Below are 24,209 nucleotides of genomic sequence, written 5' to 3'. Positions count from 1 at the left end.
AAAAGAAATGGAAGAATGACAATTGAGATGATCATGAAGAAGAAAGTGAGTCGTCTGAGAAGAAAAATGGTTCAAGGAAGAACTATAAGAAGAAAGACAAGAGACATATAGAATGTTTCTCATGTCATAAGATGGGACATTTTGCCTCTGAGTGTTACTCGAATAAGGATAAACAGCACAAGAAAGAGTATAATAAAGAGGTTCATCTTGCCAAGGAAGAATCTGACTCAGAACCATTAATTCAGATGGTTACAACATTTCCAGAAGATTCATCGTCCTTGAATAAGTCTTGGTACTTAGATTCAGGATGTTCAAATCACATGATGTGTAATAGAGAGTGGCTGATTAATCTGGATGAATCTAAGAAAAGCAAGGTAAGATTTGCAGATGACAGCACGTTAAGAGTAGAAGGGATTGGAAATGTTACTATAAGAAAGAAAGATGGACTGCATGGGACAATAGAAAATGTTCTGTTTGTGCCAGAAATGAAGTGCAACTTACTGAGTTTGGGTCAATTGATAGAAAAGGGTTTTACAGTGATTATGGGAAACAACAATCAAGTGGAAGTGTTTGATAAAAACAAAAGGTTGATTTTGAGAAGTAAAATCTCGAAGAATCGCACGTTTCAAGTCTGCATGGATATGGTTGAAAATTTACAGTGTATGTCTACGGTAAAGGAAGATGAGAACTGGAAATGGCATTTGAGGTTTGGGCATCTCAACTTTCAAGACTTACAGAAGCTAAGTACGAAAAATATGGTTTCTGGACTGCCAGGTATTATTCTACCAGAGAAATCGTGTGAATCATGCATTGTTGGGAAGCAAACGAGAAGACCGTTTAAAGGACAAGTGGAAATGAGATCCAAAGAACGACTTGAAGTTTTACACTCAGATATATGTGGACCCCTAGAAGTGCCAACGCTGGCTGGAAATAGATACTTTATCACTTTCGTTGATGAATATAGTAGAATGATATGGGTTTATCTCATCAAACTGAAAAGTGAAGCTCTTGAGATGTTTAGAAGATTCAAGGTCAGCGTAGAAAGAGAGACAGGAAGACAGATTAAAACTCTGAGAACAGACGGTGGGGGTGAATACACTTCATCTGAATTTGAGAGTTTTTGTCAAAGATATGGAATAGAACATGAGGTAATCGCACCTTATACGCCACAACACAATGGTTTGGCAGAAAGAAGAAACAGGACCATAATGAATATGGCCAGGTGTATGTTGAGAGAGAAAGCAGTGCCACGCGAGTTGTGGGGAGAAGCTGTGTCAACGGCTGTCTATGTGCTCAACAGGTGTCCAACGAAAAGGCTGCCAGGCAAGGTTCCACATGCAATTTGGTCAGGTATGAGACCCTCTGTAAAACATTTTAAAGTTTTTGGATCTTTGGCATTTTGTCACATTGCAGATCAGAAGAGATCAAAGCTTGGAGACAAAGGAGAGGCTATGGTGTTTGTTGGGCATCATTCAACCGGTGCATACAAGTTCTTTGATCCTGTAAAGAGGAAGATGTCAATTAACAGAGACGTGATTTTTCTTGAAGACGAAAGCTGGGACTGGAACTCCAATCAGTCGAGCCTAAAGAAAACAACTATGATGCATGTCTCAAAGCAGAATAGAGTAGATACTGATACAGCAGGGATTTCTGAAAGCAGCATTGAAAGTGAAGCTTCTGCAGAAGTCTCAGGAAGACCAAGAAGGCAAACGGCAAGACCTTCCAGATTTTCTGAATAAGAGATGTACTCAGATGCAGGAGTAGATGAAGAGGGTGATATCATTCACTTGGCTTTGATGGCTGGAAGTGAACCACTGGATGTAGATGAGGCTCTTGCCCAACCTGTTTGGAAGGAAGCCATGGTTGAAGAAATTAAAGCAATTGAGAAGAATAATACGTGGAAGTTAGTTAAGTTGCCACTCGGAAAACAATGCAATGGAGTGAAATGGGTGTTCAAGAAAAAGTTAAATCCAGATGGCACAATATCAAAGCATAAAGCAAGACTCGTGGCAAGAGGATTCCTGCAGAGACAAGGAGTAGATTTTACAGAAGTATATGCACCTGTGGCAAGGTTAGAAACAATTCGTTTGGTCATTAGTATTGCTTGTGCTAGAAAATGGACATTATTCTCACTTGATGTCAAATCTGCTTTTTTGCATGGTCCTTTGGAAGAGGAGGTATATGTCCAGCAACCTCCAGGATTCAGCAAAGAAGACAAAAGGCACTTAGTGTATAAACTGCATAAGGCGCTATATGGGTTGAGACAAGCTCCCAGAGCATGGAACAAACGAATTGATGCATTCTTTGTCAGTCAAGGGTTCAATAAGTGTGCTGTTGAACATAGTTTGTATGTGAAAGATAGTGACAGAGGAGGAAAAATGATAGTCTGTCTCTATGTGGATGATTTGTTGGTGACTGGGTCAAGTTCGAAGGAAATTGATGATTTCAAGCAGATGATGAAAGCTGAGTTTGAGATGACTGATCTCGGGAGGCTTAGCTACTTCTTAGGAATGGAATTTATGTATACTTCCATCGGCTTAATAATGCATCAGAAGAAATATGTCAAGGACTTGTTGGAGAAATTCAACATGCACTGCTGCAATGAAGCCAGGAGTCCACTCGAGGTAAATGTGAGACTGAACGTAGATGACAATGAAGAAGGTGTGAGTGAGACAGAGTATAGACAACTTGTTGGATCTCTTCGGTTTTTATGCAACAGCAGGCCAGATTTAATGTTCGCAGTTGGTTTGATTAGTAGGTTCATGTGCAAACCAAAGAAAAGCCACATGACAGCAGCCAAGCGCATACTTAGATATATCAAAAGGACTTCAGATTATGGTATACTATTTCCTTATGGTATGAAGCAGGAAGAATTAAGCCTAGTCGGATATACAGATTCTGATTTTGGTGGAGATCAGGTTGAAAGAAAGAGTACATCTGGGAATATATTTTTTCTGAACAAGGCACCCGTATCATGGAGTTCTAAGAAGCAAACTGTCATCGCCCTATCCAGTTGTGAAGCAGAATACATAGCTGGATGTGCTGCTGCTTGTCAAGGGGTGTGGTTGAATGAATTGTTGATGGAACTGCAAATCCAGAAAGGAAGATCTGTAGAATTGAAGATGGACAACACTTCAGCTATTAGTTTGGCAAAGAATCCAGTTAGTCATGGGAGAAGTAAACACATTGAAGTCAAATACCACTTCTTACGTGATATGGTTAACAGAGGCAAGATTGAACTGGTGCACTGCAAAACTAATATTCAGCTGGCAGATTTGTTTACAAAAGCTCTTGATCCTACCAGATTTGAGTATCTCAGAAAGGAGATTGGAGTTGTGACATCAAAAGTCTTGAATTAAGGAGGTGTATTAGTTTTATAATTCAAGCTTTTAATAGTTGGCAGTTTTGTTAGTTAATACCGTTTTACTGTTATATAAACAGTATGTAACTCTTTGTAATACAGTTTTTTTCTGATACAGTTTTTCTCTATTACATTTTTCTTTTACACATTCTCTGCATCATCCTCTCTGCATACTTTTCTTTTCTGCTACACGTTCTCTGTATCTTTTCTGCCATCAGTACTGATGATTTAAGAAATTATTTTAAACGCATAAGACATTGAGTTTTTACTCCTTGTCTTCTGCGTACTTCTAAACCATCAAATGCAAAAGGGACTGTAAGTGGCACTTGGCAAGAATATCAATGTTCTCATATAGTAGCATATTTTGAAAAATTATTCAATACCTGTAAAATCATTGAAAACATTATATATTTTTTGAAATAATTGAAATGAAAGACCATTACCAGAAACCCCTCCTCTTAAATGAAAGACAATTATTTTATAAACTTAAAATAATTGGTATCTAATAAATTATTATGTTAATTTTATAATTTAACACAAACAAATTCATATCCAAATGTTATTGATTAATGTTTTTATATTTATGTGTTTTAAGTTATTTATATCTACATGTTTTTCTATTTAAAAATTTAAACATTAATTTCGTGTTGTATTTATTTTGTACTGATCATATTATACAATATGCATACATTCTACTTTAATATAATATATAACACAAAAGCTTAATATTAAATTTTAATTTATATAATAATCTTGTTTTACTATAGATGACCAAAATCAATTATTGTGTCAATTTTATAATTTAAAACCGACATATTCATATCGAGATATTATTTTTTAATATTTGTTTTCTATTATTATTATGTGTTATCTACATATTTAAATTTATAACACTTAAATATAATTATTTAAACAAATTATATATTTAAATATAATAAGAATTATATTAATTTTCTCAATACAAGTTTCTTTTTAAAAAAGGTCCAGACTAGGTGATAATGAAAACAAAAGTTGTATAAAAGAAAAAAAAATCTTTATCAATTAGGGTTTTGTGTGACTTGTATATATATTCTTCTTTACCATAGCTTATAAATAAAGCTTCAAATGTGATGGGTTGGCCTAACAATGATATTGGTGAGTGTGAAGTGAATGGCTAAGACTGAGTCAAACAATGAATTGGATATTTATAATCAAACTCTTTAAAATTTTATAAAAAAAAAAATTAGCAAATACCTTTAGAAATGTAGGCAGAGATTATACATTTAGTGTGAAATTGACTGTTTATAAACAGTCTTTAAAATAAATTTTAATATTATTTTTAAAAAATAATTCGGTAATTAGAAGAAATCAAGTTAAATAAATTAATATCATAAAAAGTGATTTAAGAAGTTAGTTGATTGTAAAATTATTTTGATTGAATAAAGTTAACTTGTTTAAATATATGTTCTCGTTTTTTTCTTTCATACATTTTCATAAAATAGATTACATGAGAAAAACAAATATATTTGATTTCATTTTCTGCATTATTTTTGTTTTCGGAATATCCTAATTTGATAACTCATAAAATGGGTTGGACTACAATTTTTTTTTCTTTCTTATCTTTCGAGTGTGCTTAATTTTCTAACTTATAATATGACAAAAAAAGAGACTTTGAATGCCAACATTTTTGTGTGGACGTACAATTCAAACAACCCTTTCACAATTTTTTTAGCACTTAAATTGCGTTGCATATGCTCTTTTAAATTCACAGATTTAAAAAGAATATACAAAATGTTACTCGTTTACACAAAATATACAAAATGCTTACAAAAAAAGTTATACCAAAACTCAAATTAAATAAAAGGATCTAAAACTCAAAGTCTTAACTAATATTTTGACAAAATTACTAATTTAGGTCTCATTCTTTGAGATTTAATTACTCAAATAAAATTCATTTACTCTTAGATATTTTGATGAGTTGTATATTTATCTTCTTTCCCATCGCATAGAATTTGATTTTATAAATTTAGCATGGAAATTAAAATTGATAGAGAGATGGTTATGTGTATATATATAAAGGGTATTTAGTATGCATAACCCATAACTGCTTCTTTTTTCTTCTTTGCTTTTGTTTAAAAATGACTTCCTCCTTTTTCATCCTTCTCTTTCTTTATTCACTTTCTATGTCAACCTTCGGTGTGTGCAGAGGAACAGTGTGTGTTGGAAGTGAGAGAGAGACACTGTTGAAGTTGAAACATCATCTCATTGATCCTTCAAATAGACTTTCTTCTTGGAATGCTTCTCTCAATCCCAATTGTTGCCATTGGTATGGAGTTCTCTGCAACAACGTCACATCTCATGTTGCAGAGCTTCACCTCAACACTCCACTTCCTCTTTACGATGAAATCCTAGGTTATCAATTGGATGAATATGTTTATGAAGAAGCATTGGAAAAGTATTATAGACGGGCATTTGGTGGAGAGATAAATCCTTGTTTGGTTGATTTGAAGCATTTGAATTACTTGGATTTCAGCGGCAATCTAGTTTATAGGAAGCCATTTCCTTCTTTCATTGCAACAATGACTTCCTTAACTCACCTCAACCTTTCTTATGCTGGATTCATGGGGAACATTCCTCCTCAGATTGGAAATCTCTCAAATTTGCTCTATCTTGATTTAAGTTTTGCTTGCAAGGGAACAATTCCTTCCCAGATAGGGAATCTCTCCAATTTGTTGTACCTTGACCTCTCTTATGCTTTGAACGGAAGAATTCCTCCTCAGATAGGGAATCTCTCCAACTTGCTCCACCTCCACCTCAGCGGAGGATATTATGATGAAGAATCTATATTTTATGAAAATGTTGATTGGCTGTCAAGTCTTTCTAAGCTTTGTTATCTTCAATTGGGCAACCCTTGGTCACTTAGAAGAGGTATGCCAATTCCTTCTTTTCTTGGCTCAATGACCAACTTAATTCACTTGGACCTCTCTGATTCTGGATTTATGGGCAACATTCCTCCCCAGATTGGTAATCTTTCCAATTTACTGTATCTTGATTTAAGTTATGCTGCCAACGGAACAATTCCCTCTCAAATTGGAAATCTCTCCAACTTGCTTTACCTTCGTCTTCAAGGTGATTATTTTGTTGGGAATGATGATTGGTTGTCAAGTCTTTCAAAACTTGAATATCTTGATTTGGGAGGTGCAAACTTATCCCAATCATTTGATTTTCTCCATACTCTGCAATCTCTTCCTTCTTTGATGCACCTACAATTGTCAGGATGTACACTCCCTCCGTATAATCAACCATCCTTTCTTAACTTCTCGTCTCTCGTTACTCTTGATCTTTCCTATATTTCTTATCCTTCTACATTTTCTTTTGTTCCAAAGTGGCTTTTTGGATTGAAGAAACTTATTTCTCTTTCTGCATATGATAATGACTTTGAAGGTCCAATTCCAGATGGTCTTCGAAACCTCACATTACTTGAAAATCTTGATTTGAATGAAAATTCATTCTCACATATACCTGATTGGTTTTATAGTAGTTTTCCTAATCTAAAGATTTTGCGCCTATCAGGAAATAACTTCCATGGGACTATTTCTGATGCCTTAAGAAATGTGACTTCTCTGGTTATACTTGATCTATCATCCAATAAATTTGAAGGTCCAATTCCAACTTCTTTTGGTTATCTATGCAACTTAAGGGTGATACGTTTCTCATATCTCAAACTCAACCAACATATAAAAGAAATTTTAGATATTCTTTCTCCTTGTATTTTCCATGGATTGACAGCACTTCATCTTCAAAGTTCTCAACTCTCAGGAAATCTTCCAGTATCACTTGGAAAACTTTCATCACTGAGATATCTTTCTCTGTCCAAGAATCAGCTTAGTGGAAATCCATTTGAAAGTCTTAGATCACTCTCTAAATTGTCATATCTTGATATTGATTATAATCATTTTGAAGGAGTTGTCATGGAAAATCATCTAAAAAATCTTACGAGCTTGAGTGAAATTTTTGCAGCAGGAAACAATTTGACTTTAAAAGTGGGTCCCAATTGGCATCCTACTTTTCAACTTACTTATTTGGATATGAGTTCTTGGCACTTGGGTCCCAACTTTCCTTCATGGATTCAATCACAAGACAAACTTTATTATTTAGACATGTCTAACACGGGGATTTTAGATTCTATTCCGTATTGGTTTTGGGAAACATTTTCGCAGGCTTCTTTTCTAAATTTCTCTCATAATCATATCCATGGTGAGCTTGGAAAGAATCCAATCTCTATCCCCGTTGTTGATCTAAGTGCAAATGACTTACATGGAAAATTTCCATCGCTTTCAAATGATGTGGGTTTCTTGGACCTTTCATGCAATTCACTCTCCAAATCCATGGATGATTTTTTATGCAAAAATCAAGAAGAGCCAATGAAATTAGAATTTCTCAATCTTGCATCGAATAACTTATCAGGGGAAATACCCGATTGTTGGGGCATCTGGCCATATCTAATGGATGTGAATTTACAAAACAATAATTTTGTTGGGAACATTCCCCAATCCATCGGTTCGTTGACAGAGCTAACGTCTTTACGAATTCGTAAAAACTTGCTTTCCGGAACATTTCCTACAATTTTGAAAAAGAATAATAAGTTGGTTTTGTTGGATCTTGGAGAAAATGATTTTTCAGGAACAATTCCAACTTGGGTTGGAGAAAGTTTTTTACACATGAAGGTTTTTATTCTTCGATCAAATAGATTTTTTGGTCAGATTCCTAATAAAATTTGTGATATGAGTCTTCTTCAAGTGTTAGACCTTGCACAAAATAATTTGACTGGAAACATACCTACTTGTTTTAACCGCTTGAAGGCCATGACACAGATGAACAGAAGTACAACTCCTCTTATCTATTGCCGGGCTACAAACTATACATTTGATTATTCAGATTATACTGTAGTTAGTGTTCTTCTTTGGTTGAAAGGAAGAGGAGATGAGTACAAAAACATTCTCGGATTGGTAACCAGCATTGATTTGTCAAATAACAAATTAGAAGGACAAATACCAACAGAGATCACAGATTTAAATGGTTTGTTATTTTTGAACTTGTCTCACAACCAACTTAGTGGTCACATTCCACAAAACATTGGTAATATGGAATCGTTGTTGTCCATTGATTTCTCAAGAAATAAACTTTCTGGTGAAATCCCTCCAACCATTACAAATTTGAGCTTTCTAAGCATGCTAGACTTGTCTTATAATCATTTGAATGGAAAAATTCCAACAGGAACTCAGTTGCAAACCTTTGATGCCTCCAACTTTATTGGCAACAATCTCTGCGGCCCACCACTACCCATCAATTGCAGCTTCAATGACAAAATTCTTAGTTATGATCGCAATGACAAAGGGAGTGATAGGCATGGAGTGAACTTATTTTTTGTGGGAATGACATTTGGATTTGTGGTGGGATTTTGGATAGTAGTTGGTCCTTTGGTCATTTGTAGATCATGGCGTTATGCCTATTTTCATTTCCTTGATCATGTGTGGTTCAAACTTCTATACTTTTTTTAATGTGAGTGCAATATCTAATGTGGTGAAAAATAAAATTATTATAAAACAGGGAAGTTAATTTGGATCACTCTGTTGTATTGTTTGATTTAGTTTGAAATGTGAGAGTGTTATTTAAATTACTAGTGGATTTCAAAGCTAAAAAATCTACATGGTCAACTTATTATAGATAAATTATAGCTACTTTCGTCTGTGAAGATCAACAAATTGTAATCTATTGTTAGAAAAATTAGACGGTGCGAAGTTAATTTGAACCCTGTAGAACTCTGCTTGAAAAGAATTGAAGCAAGATATTTAATGAGTTGCTTGGCTTTTAGATACTCAAAGCATTCGTATTCAAATAATTTATTTCTCAATAACAAGATTCAAAGGCATTTTAAAAGACTACTTTCTTTCTCAGTAGCATGATTCAAGTACTTTGTGAACATTTAGTTTTTGATTTTTTAACTTTATCTCTTCAATTTTTAAATTTAGTTTTATTTGAACATTTTACATATGAACAAGAAAAAGAATGAGACTCTAGGTTGAATATGCAAAATTCTATTCTTTACATTTGTTATATCGTTGAACTAACTTTTCGCATATTCCTTCTTTGCTGAGATGTCTGCTGAGTATTGAAGTTTTAGCTGCTTCTTCCAATGATATCCGTAGATGATATTTTGGAAATATTGGAATGTCTTTCTTCTCCTGTTGATGGTTTTGGACTTATATCATCATTTGTGAATGGTTTACACTTTAATAATGGTTGCGTTAACAGAAAGTGGTTTCACAGCAATTGTACTTAAAATTGCTAGCAGCATGGCAAAATTAATTATTGAGATATGACAACAATGGCTCGCAGCAAGGATGTGCACTTTAGAGTCACTCATTAGACAGGCATTATTGTTTCAGATTTTGGTAGTTTCAGTTTTCAAAGGTAAAAGGTAAATGTTGAATGCCATAAATAAAAGCTAATAAAAGAGAAGTGATTGATGAAAGAGGCAGAGTAAAGAAAAGTAGTAATGGAAAGTAAGCAGAGGCAGGATAAAATAGGTTAGTTTCTGTTGTGATGTGCATTTAAAGAAAGTGGCAACTGTTACCTATTTTTAAGGGGCAATGTCATTGATAAGCTTTTAACACCTATGAGCCTCTTCAAGGTAAGTAAATGGCTAAAAATATTCTCTTTTTGAAATTTGAACTAATTCAACCATTTTTTGTATGCATCCATTGAGCTAATATTGAACTAATTCAACCATTTTTTGTATGCATCCATTGAGCTAATATTTTTGTATGAATTCTGCATTGGTTACCTCTTGTTCTGCTAAGACTTTCAATAGTCGAATGCTCCTCATTCAACTAATTATGTAAACCGCCATTTTGACTTTATTAGCGTTCAGCCTTGTATTCACTCTAGCTAACTTTAGTTACACTGAATCCTCAATAGAGAACTTCTAAAAGTACATATTTTCCCATCAATTTATTTCCGAGTTAAAAGAATTCAATGTTTTATCAGTTGATCTTTATTCGGACAGCTTCATTCAGGTTAAGCAATTCATCTTCATAATCAGCTTTCAGTTAATCATGTAATAGGATTCTACACTGTTATGATTTGGATGCTATATTTTTTTAGTTTCCACGACTCACGATCCACCAAGTTAGAAATGTAGAAAAAAATGGATTGAGAAAGTACTCAATATGTATAAAAAAACATTGAAAACATTACAATATAAACATTTCAGACGAAACATTGAAAAGTATAATCTATTGTGCCCTCTATGAAAGACAATTTGCAGAAAATGACTTCCTCTTAAATGCCAAGTTGCCGTATTATTGTGATTAGTGTGCGGACTCCATCTATGTATAGAGAAGGTATGGAGTTTAGGAATGAAAGGTGGGGACTCAAGTTGATCAAATTTGAGAGACAAATTGTTCTGTGACAAGACGACGCAAAATCTTTCCGGTGGCAGTCTTGGGCAAAGAATCAGTAATGAAGACCTTTTTGGGAACTTTGAAGGATGCAAGATTGTTCTTGCTATATCTTAGCACCTCTGCCTCGTCAACGTTTGATCCTTCTCTTGGGATAACCGCACAATATATCTGTCAAGAGTTCACAATATATCATCAACACATATTTTAGTGAACAAAGTTGGAGGTATAGTAATCCATAAGTTAATTAGTCACGGATATACCAAACACTTTTCAGATTTGGACAATTAACCTTTCGGGAAATTAAGTTAGAAGGTTGTTTTTTTGTAACGTGGTATTGAAATGGTGGTTTCATTTGCCAAAAGTGATCAAATAAAAATGGACTCTTCGATTAGAAGGATTTTCTTGTACGCCACAAAATGTTCGTACATGATTAGAATATGACCTTTGAAGCCAGAAAGTGATAAACATTAAATGGCTCAGAAATCCTCAGTTGTGCTTGTCTTTCAGTTACGTGTTACTTATGAGTGGCCCTCCGTTACCCAACCAATGCAAAAAATAGAAGAACGCCCGATATGCCAATGTCATAAATAATACAAAAAAAGTAGGCCAGTGTTTATTCTTGTGGGGCATGACCCTTTTTATGCCAAGTTTATTCTTTATGAGCGGTGTATAAAACATTAGGGTATGACCAGTGGAAAGAGAAAGAATAAAAAAAATGTATTATATTACTAATTACTAATATAACTCAAAATTTTGTGGCAACATATATCGCCCATAAAAAAATGGTGATGGGCAAAATTTGTAGTTGTATTTATGTGGTTTCTTTGAGGAAAAAGCCGTCAAATTTGTAGAGTGTGTAAAATTTTAAAAAGGATGAATCAGACAGAGACTCACCTCTTCACCGTACTTGGCATCAGGCGCTCCGAAAGCAACTGCTTGTGCAATGTCCGGATGTGAAAGCAGAACAGCATCAACTTCAATTGGTGATATCTTTTCGCCTAAAATTTAAAAACCCTTCTCATCAGTTAACATGTATCAGTGAGTTTATTAAATTTTCTGAAAATGAAAACTCTGAAATGAACCCTGTTTCTTTTTCTCTTTCTGACGCTAAATAAATGAAAATAAAATATACAACTTCTATAGTGTTCTCTACTTTTCACATAATATATAAATTGAATGAACTACCTCGTGTCATGATATGGATAGTTTATACCTACTTCCTTCCTCACATAACTGCCAAATCAAAACCTAATTAACATCACTGTCACGCTCTTGACGTACAAACCACAACTCTGATAGTTGTTGATACCAAACAAAAAGCCCGACTTCAACCTTGGTGAATATAAAAACAGTTATGACATTTGTTTCATCTGAGAATACTATAACAATTCTCACACACAATTTAAATATTGCTAAGTTGTTCACGTAACGCGCAAAACTATTAAGAAGTCTCTTGAGTTTACACCAGACAAATTACTCAGCAAGAATCAAACTCACGTCATCGATGACACACCACCAAGAAATATTTCTCGAAGACAATGAATCACCAAAATCAATGGTTAAGCTTAGTCTGTATTCAACCCAAACTTTTCCTCCAAAACAGTCAATGCACCGAATTTTGAAAAAGCATGGTTCCCTAAATTCAGAATATTCGCAATACCTTCCAAAGAAAATTGCAGAAAATAGCATACTCGCAGGCAAAATAATATTTTGATCATTTATGAACAAAAAGTTTTTGAATAATAAATATTAACATACCTCCACGGTTGATGAGTTCCTTGATGCGACCCACGAGGTGCAAATAACCATCAGAATCCAAGTAGCCAACATCACCGGTATGGAACCAACCAAATTCAAACGCCGCCGTATTGGCATCCACGTTATTTTTATACCCTTTCGTAACATTGGGGCCACGAATGCAAACTTCTCCGCTAACTTCAGCCTCTTGAACCCGACCCGTTTGGTCCAAAATAACCATTTCTTGGCCCACGGGCTTTCCAACCGACCCGGCTTTGTGCGGCCCATCTTGCGGCAAAGGGTTCGAAGCCATGAGATGCGACGCTTCCGTCATCGCATAAGCTTCCAACACCGGCGCACCGAAAGCCTCCTCGAGTTTGCCCAAAATAGCCGGGGCCAGAGAAGCGCTGCAGCTTCGTATGAACCGGAGCCGCGGGTAAACCGGTTCGGGGTTGTTCGCGTGGCGGTCCAGTATAATCTGGTGTATGGTGGGGACCGCAGTGTACCACGTGGCATTGTACTTCACCATGTCTTTCCAGAACGCGGAGGCGGAGAACCTTCCCGCCGCCGGCAGCGCCACCGCCGCACCGGCCGCAAGGGAACTGAGCAACCCCGCAATCAAACCGTGCACGTGAAAAAGCGGAAGCACAATCACCGTCGAGTCAGACTCAGTGAGTCGGTACACCGATTTAATGTTCTGTACCGAAGAGAGCAAGTTGTGCTGAGTGAGCGGCACTCCCTTGGGTCGGCTTGTGGTGCCGGAGGTGTGAAGGAAAAGCGCCACGTCATCAGGATCGTTAATCACTGACTCAACCGAATCGACCGAGTTAACCGAGTCGGATTGACTCAGCGAGAGACTCAGCTCGGGTTCGTAATTCTCTGCTTGGGTTACCGAAGCCGTGGCGTGAGCTATGTTGAGTTTTGAAGATGCGGCTTGAGCTGCGTTGTTTCCTTCTGAAGATGTTAGGAGAAGCTTGGACTCGGAGTCGGATAAATAAAACTCGAATTCTTCGGCTGTGTAAGCCGAGTTTAACGGCGCCGCTGTTGCCCGCACTCGAATAACGGCAAGAAACATGATAACAGACTGAAACGTAAAAGAAAACACTGGTTCGCGATTAACGAAAAAACGATCGAGATTGTTTCATTGTTCAAATATTGCGAGAAGGAAAATTTAATCAGATGATATTGTTTGTTACGTAATGTAATATAATTGACAACGGTGTAATAGTTTACAGATCAGGGAACGGACCTCGACGGTATTGGGGAAGGTGAGGGCGACGACATCGCCGGGCTTAATTCCGGCGGTGAGCAGCCGTTGGGCGGCGGATTCCACCAGTTGATGGAGGCGGGAGTGGGTGAGGTCAAATTTGGCAGCGACGGAGAGCGCTCGGCGGGAGGGGAACTTGGCGGCGACATTGCGGAGGAAGAAGGTAAGTGTAGATGCGGTTTCCATTGTGCTTTTCTCTTGGAAAAATTATGGTTGTGTGGTGTTTGTGAATGGATTGTGAAATTGGGAATTGTGGAAAGTATTTATAGGGATTGAGAAACACGGGTGGCGGTAGTATCTGGGAAAAAGAAAAGTAGAACAGATGTTTGTGAGACTTTGGTCAAATCTCTCTGCGTCACAACCAGCCACCTTCTACAGTTCATATCATTAACTTCAATTTTCATTTTAATCTCTGTGATAAAATCTAATCAAAAGATTTAAATTTGTAATTCGTAATATATTTTCTTTAAAGATGATTAAGTAATATCAAAGTAATTATTGTTAAAATAATAAAGTAATTAATAATACAATTTCCTTTTTATGGGGAAACTTACATGCAGTTCATGGATACAGTGGTGATGTTCTCTTATCAAATTATAAGTTTTTTTACATTTGATGGTTTTTGTGTATGGATGTTTGGTACTTGTAGTTAATGATTCATTTTTTCTCGTTCTTAAATTGTAGTGTTTCCTTTCTTGTTATTGGCTATTGTAGGAGTGAGAATATGAAGTAATTTGTCAGAGGAATCATGATTCATGGGTCACGAAAGAGACAACGAACTACATAGTTTCTTGCAAGTTGTTTAGTTGTATTCGCATCTATTTATTTTTATCATGAAAACTAAATATAGTATCATATGCCCGAGTTATGAATATTAAAGTTGTAAAAAGTAACTTTTTTATGATAAAATTGAACCGAATTAATTTTATAGTATATGTTTAATTTGTGATCCAAACATTGAAGATTTTCCATCCATCTGAAAGGTTACTTGTCAGATTGCGGTAAAAGTTAGTCGTAAAATTTCGGTAATACATAAATTTATAAATCAACTTATTTCATAAATTAATAATGTAATTTAAAAATAAAAAATAACCATCAAATTTAGCATTTATAATAAAAGAGATTATAATAGAATAATAATGTAAAAGTGTATTACGTCTTCTGTGTATGGTCTTTGAAATGTGTGATCAGTGAGAGACTGTCCAATCGTTATCTCATGGGATTTGTTTTTCTTATTTATTAAAAGAGGACGTAAACCTTAATTAGAGTATGCAAGTGAACCTTCTCATTTTAAATTTTTTAGGTTACAGAAAATTACTAGTAAATTTCATATTTTTTTGAAAATTTCTATTTTCTCTGTTCTTATGTTTGAAATTACTGATTTTAGTAATTATAATATGTTCCCACTCTGTTTCATGGTCGTGCGGCACGGCCTAAAATTGGATCCATTCGGTGTTGATAACGTTAATAATTGGTGGTTCAAGAGGAGATTGTATAGATTAATTTATCTCATTCACCATTATTTTTTATTTTGTAAAATTCCATTCCCCACATTATTCATTCAAAATCAAAAAATTGATATATAATTGAGAAATGTTTCAAAATGGTTCAGGTAAGTCTTTACATTAACTAGTAGGATTCTAAATATTCCTTCTTTTAACAAGTTGGTTTTCAATTAGTCGGTATGAGAAGTTTTTTTGTGTATAAGGTGTTAGATTGTACGTACAAAAGGTATTACAATACTAAAGGTAGTTTGTGACAGAAGCGCAAAATTATACCTTATACTTTTATTTATATTAATTATTATAGGTTTTTATCTTTTAACTAACCTAATCATACCTTAATTAGTAGTAAAAAATTATTCGTTATTATTATTCATTTAATATGACATTTATTTTGTAATTGGTAGGTTTTATCGTTGGTCAAAGTGTTTGATCAAGGATGATCGACGAGAGATGATATGCTTAGAGTTAGACCAAAAGATAATCTATCAAATGGTAGTCGACCAAAGGTGATCGATCTAAAGTAGTCAACCCAAAATGATCAACTAAGAATGGTCAATCAAGAGTGACTGATCCAAATAAATCAATCAAAATCGGTCGATCCAAATAGATCGACCAAGTTATCAACCTAGAATGCTCAACCAATAATGATTTATACATACAAAAATAAAGTAAAAAAACTACAATTATCAATTATATATATATATATATATATATACCTTTTAATTCTTATAATATGAATTCTCTTACCACATAAATATATTTTAAATAAATAATTTTCTTTATCTGAGTAAAAGTACAACAACATAATTTTTTTCTAAACACCTCTAATCATAATAAAATAAAATATATTTATAAGAAAAAAAAGTTTAATATCTTAGTAGGTCCCTATTTTCGTCTGAAATCTCAAATATGTCCCTTTTTTATCGACGTCTCAATTGAGTCATTGTTTTTGTAAAATTAAAACAATTAGAGGTATGTTGTCAAATTGGATAAACAGTCGTTCAGTGTATTCATTAATCACATGTGGCATTAAAAACGAGTTTTGACCTACTGACATGACATACTGACGTGACATGCTGAAATTTAAAATAAACACAGGCTTAGATGAGTTTTGATTAGTTATATAAATCCAATTTAAAAAAAGTATGGAATTTTTTACTTAAATTCATTGAATTTGTTTCAACTTCTAAAAGTTATAGAAAATAACATATCTTAAAAAATTAGAATTCAATGTATCTAAAATCATCCAAAAAAATATCTAAAACAATTATGACCAAATCATTAACCAATTTTCAAATTAGCTAAAATTATAAAATTAAAATAATATATACATTGAATCTAATTTATTATTATTAAACTAAAAAAACAACCATGTGAAAAGTGTTTTCAATATACTATAAAACTATATATAAATATATGCCAAAATATGCATCATCACTCTAGCAAATGAGTCCTTAAATAGTTTATTGTTTCCTTCGTAAACATTAAAAAAAATGTTTTATAATTTCCTCTCGAATAACTCTTTCATGTCAGTAAAAAAACAAAGAAACAATAATAATAATAATAATAATAATAATAATAATAATAATAATAATAATAATAATAATAATAAAAGTTAAAGTAGCAATACAGGATAATTTAATCTTGTACAAACCAATATTCTAATGAAAATTAAAAATAGTAGATAAACTAATAATAATACCCGCTAAATGACACTTACAGTCACAAACATTTTCTCTACAATATGTAGCCAATATCCAAACAAAAATCTCAAATTCATAAAATCACCATCAAACTATTTTCCATCACCAGTCCTAACACCAACACAAATGACTTCAAATCTCTAACATTACCACCTATCACCACCACACTCACTCTTTTCAAAAAAATCTCACTTTTAATACAAAACTTCAAACAAACAAAAAATACAAAACAAACTACTTAACAAAAAAAAAATCAAAGCATAATTTCTTCTCTTTTTTTTTCTTCATGTTAGGAAAAAAAATAATAGTTTTCCTTTAAGTATATTTTATATATTCCATATTCCAAATAAAAAAAAAGTAAATAATATTTTAAATTTAAAAGTGATTTTATAAAGATATTTTAAGAATGATAATTTTTTTTTTAAATATAGAACAATAAAATATTCAAAAAACTACTTTATACTAATTTAAATTATTTAAATTCATCTTTTCTTATATCAAAATCCACTTTAATGACATCCATGGAAGTATAACATTAATGTTCGATCAAATTTGTTATACGAGTTATTTAAATAAAAATTCTAGTAGTTTATTTTTGATTGTTTGGAGAGCCAACTTTTATAGAGTGAAATTCAATTCATTAAAAACTTAAGATTGTTTATTGTTGAGTGAATAAATTCTCGTTAAGCGAGTTGTTTTAATAAAAATCCTTAATGGTATATATAGACGATGGGTGATACTTTGATTATTGGGTGAGTAAACTTCTCGTTGGATAAGTTGATGAGTTTAACCAAATAAATATAATGGTACTTTAACAAATTAAAACATGTTTCTCAAATTTTGTTAAACATGTTTTTTTAAATGATTCTAAATGATAAAATTATGTATTTTTCACTTTATTTTTATTTTTTATAAATTATACTTGAATATTATTATAATAGAATGAAAGACAATTTTTTAATTTATTAGTACATGAATTGACATTTAATGTATATGATATTATGTTATGGTTTGTCGTAAAACATATATGGTGTGTTAGAAACAATTATTTTCAAAAAAAAATACTATGTTTAGATATAAATGATGTAATGAATTAGATTTGGAAACAAAGAATTTTGACTCTATTGATATTGAACTCACTTAAAAAAAATATCAAGATATGAGAGTAAAATAAAGCTCATATAATCTAGTTTATAGTATTAAAAAGAATTTTATGACAGGTCAAATAAATTTACTTTTTTATTATATTAGAATGTGTTTGTGTTATATAATTTTGTTGTGATAATTGTAAGACCCTAGAATTTCAAGAATTTACCAAGTTGTAAAAAGTTCAAGTTATAATGTAAAATAGAATGTTGTCAAAGTTAGACATGGTTTACTATTTTAATTATAACTTTTTGTGGAAAATATCAATTGAGTTGATTCTTCTTTTATTGGATAGTAGACTCAAAGAGCTTCGATTTGAGTACTCTTACACGTATTTTCGACTTCGGGAAGAGAGTCAACCGGACTGTCAAAGTTGCAACAGTTGTGCTGTTGGGGACTTGCACCCAGCGCCCTTTTCTTTGGGGCACCCAGGCGCGAGGCATGCGCAAAAAGTGGTGCCCGGCGCAGCTAATGGGGCGCCCGGCGCGAGTGGTATCAGTTTTCTGATCTGAAATGAGTGGGGATTGCGTGAAAAGTTGGGGAATATGCTCCACAATTATAATGGTTGGTCCCTTGGGCCAAAGAGGTGCGTAGGCAGTTTCTACTTTCCAATTATTAGTGTTTCTTAGTGGATTAAGGGGCCATGATATCACTTGGGCAGATCTTCAAGTGTGGGAGAAGGAGAAATGGGTTCTGCACTTGTGGGAGTGAAGCCCTTGCTGCAAAATCCGTGAGAGAGGTGAAGTTGAGAGCTTCTAGAGTTGCAAGGAGACCAAGGTGCTGTAAGTCTTGTGAAGATTGATTCAAGGTTTACAAAGTAAGTCTTTAAGAGGTAAGGGGAGCTATATCATTTTCTATGGGTTGTATGAACTATACATGTGTTGATCTCTGTATGAACTGTATGCTGGAAATTTGTGACTGTGTATGTGGTTGGGCTGAGATGATATTTGAGATTGGTATGTTAATGTATGTATTCTGTTGGAGGGGTGATCAAGTGGAAGGTAAGGAAAGTATACATTGTTTTGAACAAGCTGATAGAGATTGAGTCACTTTGAGAGGAAGTGAGGTAGTGATTTTGGGAAGTATGGATTTTGAGCACTTTTGGGTTGTTGGGATATCTTAGGTGAGTCAATTATGACTTGTTAGAGTCATCAAACTGATCAAAATAGGTGCAAAATGGTTGCTGTCAACTGGTATGGGGTTGGACAACTTCTGGTTCGCGCCCGGCGCCCCCCGGTGGCGCCCAGGCACGAGAGTCTCGCAAAAAGTCGCGCCCAGCGCCCTTACTGTGGCGCTCGAGCGCGAGGTGTTCGCAGAAAATTGTTTTGTCTTTGTTTTTGATAGTTTCTGGGGTTCCGGATGTCCGTTTTGGACGTTTCTTAAGTCGTTTTGGAGTTTTTGAACCCTTCCGGAACTGTTGGTGATGGTTTCAAAGCCATTGTCTTTGTCTAAGTATGAGTTACGGGGTTTTGTGTTGTTTAATGGTTCTTTTAGGACTGTTATTGTTTGGTAATGTGTATTGGATTGATTAATATTGTTTGCTTAACAAATTGTCATGTATGAGGAATGTTTGGAATGCATGATATGATATGATTTATGTGGGAAGTATGTGAATGTATGATTAATGTTATTTACTTAACAGATTGTCATGTACATTATGTATGAGGTATGGGTGGTTGGAAAGAACATGGTTGTGAACTATAATGATGTATGTAAGTATGAATTGGACATCTCAGGGAGAGATGACTGAAAGTGATTGTGTAGGATGTTATTGTTCTGTATAACTGTAAGGAACTTTGAACTGGTATGTCTATCCCTACACTCAAAGCATTGTTCATGCTCAAATAGAGAAGAACAATGTAAGTAGTGAGAGTAGAGGGAGGTCCTCGTCTATAGTCTTTGATTGTAGACATAGACAGGTTGGGGGATTTACTTTGCTAGTGTTGGGGAGGGCCAGCTGAACTATGCAAGTGCAAAGACGAACAATAGTGCGACAGTTATACAAATCCGGATGAGTCGTGTGAGTGTGTGAGTCGTGGTTTAATGGGTATGCTATAATTGTTCTTTTATATGTAACTATGTACGATGACATGGATTAACTGTACTATATGTATAACATGCTTTTTATATCTAGCTCACCCTTGTTTTTGTGTTGTGTGCTGCTTGGGTATGTTTCTTTGGCGATGATCGTCCACTTGGATGGGAGCATATGTTATCGAGGAGTTACCTTTGGAGCAAGAACTAGAGGAGATTGATGTTGCAGTATAGTCGACTTAGGAATTCACTATTTGAACGCTTGAGGTGTTCAATACTCTAAACCTTTTAAGTTTAAAATTATGTCTCTTCAAATTTGGATGACTGTGATTTCGCAACTAATTGCACGTTATACTGTAAATGTTCTCTTTATTTGGATGTTGACGCCTATATTATATGATTGTGGTTAATTATATAATTGGGATGTTACAATAATAATTTAGTAATAATAATTTAGTAAAAGTAGTATAATAAATGTAAATCTTTAAATTTAATTCAATGCATATATCTTAGTAACACTAGTAAAAAATTGGGTTTTTACAGCGCACATTATGCCACGGTTCAACGGAAACCGCAGCATAATGGTGCGCGGTAGCAGTTTTGTAAATAAAACGAACCCATATGCCGCGGTTCGGAGGAGAACCGCGGTATATACTCCTGTCAACCATTACCTTTGACGCCATGTGTGAATAAAAAATTAAATAATAGCGTATATGTCGCGGTTGTCCAGAGGACCGCGACATATACCCCTGCAAATTTATTGCAGGTGCTGACTGGGTCAGAGAATTTCAAAAGTTACAGGGGTATATGCCGCGGTTCTCTGGACAACCGCGGCATATACTTCAGTAACTTCTCAACTTCTCTGCCAGTCAGAGAACTTCAGAAGTTACAGGGGTATATGCCGCGGTTCCTCTGCGAAACCGCGGCATATACCCCTGTTCATCTACTGAAATTCCCCAAAAGGCAGTTGGGGAGACAGGTGTGTTCAGCACGTTACAGGGATATATGCCGCGGTTCGCTGGACAACCGCGACATATTCTCCTACCTGAAATTAATTTAAAATGAATTTGAAATATTTCGAGGTATATGCCGTGGTTCAGCGGGCAACCGCGGTATATAGTTTGAAAATAATTTCAAAAATGCCATTTAGGATAATTTTTTTAATCAGTATATGCCGCGGTTAGGAGTGAAACCGCGGCATATACCCCTTTTATACCGCGAGTAAGTATGGAACCGCGGTAGATTCCCCAGATCAGAGTTAAAAAACAAAACTTGGAACAGTGATCGTCTTCTTCGCGTGCTCTGTTCGTGTTTTCTTCTCCTCCGACAGCCATCATCTCAGGTACGCGTTTTTGCACCGTTTAAACTTGAAATTATTCGGTCCTTTCTCATTTGTGACGTGTTTGAAACAGTTTTAGCCGATCAAAATCGTTTGAAACTCGTCATTCCGTCTCCGCTGCCATTTCGTTTTTTTTGCACCAAGCGTTTTCGCCGTTCCTCTTCCAGGTATTTATGCCCTTTTGCATTCTTAACATGATTGATGAATTAGTTTTTGCATAATGCTATAGTTTTGGTAATGTATGAAATTTCTATAATTTTGGTAGTGTATGGTATAGTTTTTGCTTTAATTTTGGTCATGTGTGTTGTAATTCTTGTATTATTTATAAACCTTAAAATATTATTCACTAAGTTTCAATGATATGTATTAAATTGCAAGTTTGATTTTTAGTAGCTTATCTTTTTATGTAATATTTAGGATTATGGATCGAAATTGGATTAATTTACCACGTATTAGTGCTGAGTACGAGAGAGGTGTAGAGGAATTTATACAATTTGCGCAACGTAATGAGGGGAGAAGTGATGATGAAGTGAAGTTTAGATGTCCTTGTGTGAACTGTTTGAATGGGAGAAAGTTGAACGCAACTCAAATTAGAGAACATCTTATATGTGATGGTTTTCTAAGATGCTATACAACATGGATCTGGCACGGCGAAGAAATGCATTTTCCCACTGACTCTCAAAGTGTAAATGTTACTGATTCCACCATGGAAGAAGATCGACCGGATGAAGACAAATTGGAGGACATGATCCGCGATGTTGGAGCAGAAAATTTTGCCAAAGCTCATGTGTATGAGACGATGTCGACTGATGCGGAAACACCTTTGTATGTCGGTTCAACTAAGTTCACACGTTTATCAGCGGTGTTAAGGCTCATGAATTTGAAGGCGAGCAATGGATGGACTGATAAGAGTTTTACAGAACTGTTGACGTTGTTGAATGAAATGTTGCCAGATGGAAATACACTGCCCACTCGTAATTACGATGCGAAGAAAATTCTTTGTCCAATGGGTATGGAGTATAAAAGGATACATGCTTGTCCCAATGACTGCATTTTGTATAGGAAAGAGTTTGAATTTTTGACAAAGTGTCCAAAATGTGGCTTATCACGATACAAGTCAAAAAACAATAGTGAAGATAATGGTCAGATAGAAAAAAATGGATCTGCTTTGAAAGTAGTTTGGTACCTTCCAATAGTGCCCAGACTTAAGCGTTTGTTTGCGAATCCCAAAGATGCTAAAAATCTTAGATGACATGCAGATGAGAGAAAAATTGACGGGCTGCTTCGTCATCTAGCTGATTCAAAGCAATGGAAAAATATTGATCGACAATTCCCCGAATTTGGTAAAGAGTGTAGAAATCTTAGGCTTGGTTTAGCCACTGATAGAATGAACCCATTTGGTAATCTGAGTACCAATCACAGTTGTTGGCCAGTTATATTGATAATTTACAACTTATCTCCTGCATTGTGCATGAAGAGGAAGTACATGATGTTGTCTATGATGATATCTGGTCCAAAGCAGCCTGGAAGTACATGATGTTGTTATGTTCAAATTGAATTTGTGTACATGTTTTTATATGCAGGTCTGTTTTTGTGGTAGTGGATATCACAAAAACAGACCTGCAATTTTAAAAAACTGCAGGGGAATATGCCGCAGTTCTAACCACAACCGCGGCATATAGTGTTTCGTTTTTTTTAAAAAACGAGACATATGGCCGCGGTTTTAACACTAACCGCGGCATATTCTTCCGTCTTTTGTCGCGGTTGAACAGCGGCATATAGTGGATTTTTTAATTTTTTTTAAAAAAAAAATGGATTTAGGCAGCGGTTTCCTCGATAACCGCGGCATATTCCGCAACCTATATACCGCGGTTATAACCGCGGTCTAAAGTGTCTGACTTACTACCGCGGCTGAATATGCCGCGGTTCTTAAACCGCGACGTATAGTAAAAATGAACCGTGGTAAAAGCCCCTCGCTGCACTAGTGTAAAATAAAGTCATATATGTGTAGTGTTTGATGTAATTATAATTAAATACTTGATTTTGATGTTTAATGATTAATATTGGAGATTTTTTTCTATAAGAGTATATGAATAAGTTCTCAATAGAAAAAGAAGTATAATATGTGTGTACGATTTTAAGATATAGATGTATGAAAGTTTTTTTTTTTAAAGAAAAACTTTAATTTACCTTGTTTTATTTGATTTTATGCTTTTTTGTATCCACTGTACTATGTTATACGGCACAAACGATGTTGTAAAAGAAAATTTCAAGTAAAGTATGAAATAAGGATAGAAAAAAGGGATTAGAAATATTGTTTACTATTTCTTTTCAAAACTTGTATATATACAAATTTTAATTTCTTATAAGGAGGAAAGTTTTAATTTAAAAAATTTAAAAGAACAAAAAATGAGATGTAAGTAGGTAATGTAAACGTTTAAAAGAGATGTTACAACATCTCAATATTTCATAAATTAAACCCTTTAACAATTTTCATGAGTAAAGTTAAAAATGGATTGAGAATATTATATGGGAAAATACTTAGTGATGGATTGATCATGGCTAACACATAGAAGTTAAAATGGAATTTTGGTTCTTAGAACATTATTGAAGAGGGCAGAAAGATTGGTTAAAGGGCAACGATAGGTTTATATTTTCTTTCTCTTACACTA

General features: G+C 34.4%; 2 protein-coding genes across 3 annotated transcripts; one reads left to right on the top strand and one right to left on the bottom strand.

Annotated features, from left to right (window-relative positions):
* The first annotated feature begins 5,461 nt into the window (after positions 1-5,461).
* On the top strand, positions 5,462-9,297 carry LOC108323301 (receptor-like protein EIX2). Its single transcript, XM_052867707.1, has one exon. The coding sequence runs from the start codon at positions 5,479-5,481 to the stop codon at positions 8,899-8,901; it is 3,423 nt and encodes a 1,140-aa protein (XP_052723667.1). The 5' UTR covers positions 5,462-5,478; the 3' UTR covers positions 8,902-9,297.
* Positions 9,298-10,555: 1,258 nt separating this feature from the next.
* On the bottom strand, positions 10,556-14,169 carry LOC108323302 (oxalate--CoA ligase-like). 2 transcript variants are annotated; one of them, XR_008245090.1, is made up of 5 exons: positions 13,793-14,169; positions 12,565-13,627; positions 12,304-12,466; positions 11,701-11,804; positions 10,958-10,974 (listed from the first exon to the last, which is right to left on the bottom strand). XR_008245090.1 is itself a non-coding variant. In XM_017555717.2 (4 exons), exons 1-4 carry the CDS (start codon positions 13,994-13,996, stop codon positions 10,786-10,788), a joined length of 1,560 nt encoding a protein of 519 aa, XP_017411206.1. In that variant the 5' UTR covers positions 13,997-14,158; the 3' UTR covers positions 10,556-10,785. The 2 variants fall into 2 exon arrangements, 1 of the variants encoding a protein (XP_017411206.1); XM_017555717.2 differs by lacking the exon at positions 12,304-12,466 and having other exon boundaries at positions 10,556-10,974; positions 13,793-14,158.
* Positions 14,170-24,209: the final 10,040 nt, after the last annotated feature.

The sequence above is a fragment of the Vigna angularis genome, chromosome 8, assembly GCF_016808095.1.
Source record: "Vigna angularis cultivar LongXiaoDou No.4 chromosome 8, ASM1680809v1, whole genome shotgun sequence".
Taxonomy (NCBI): domain Eukaryota; kingdom Viridiplantae; phylum Streptophyta; class Magnoliopsida; order Fabales; family Fabaceae; genus Vigna; species Vigna angularis.
This window is presented reverse-complemented; position numbering and strand designations above follow the sequence as displayed.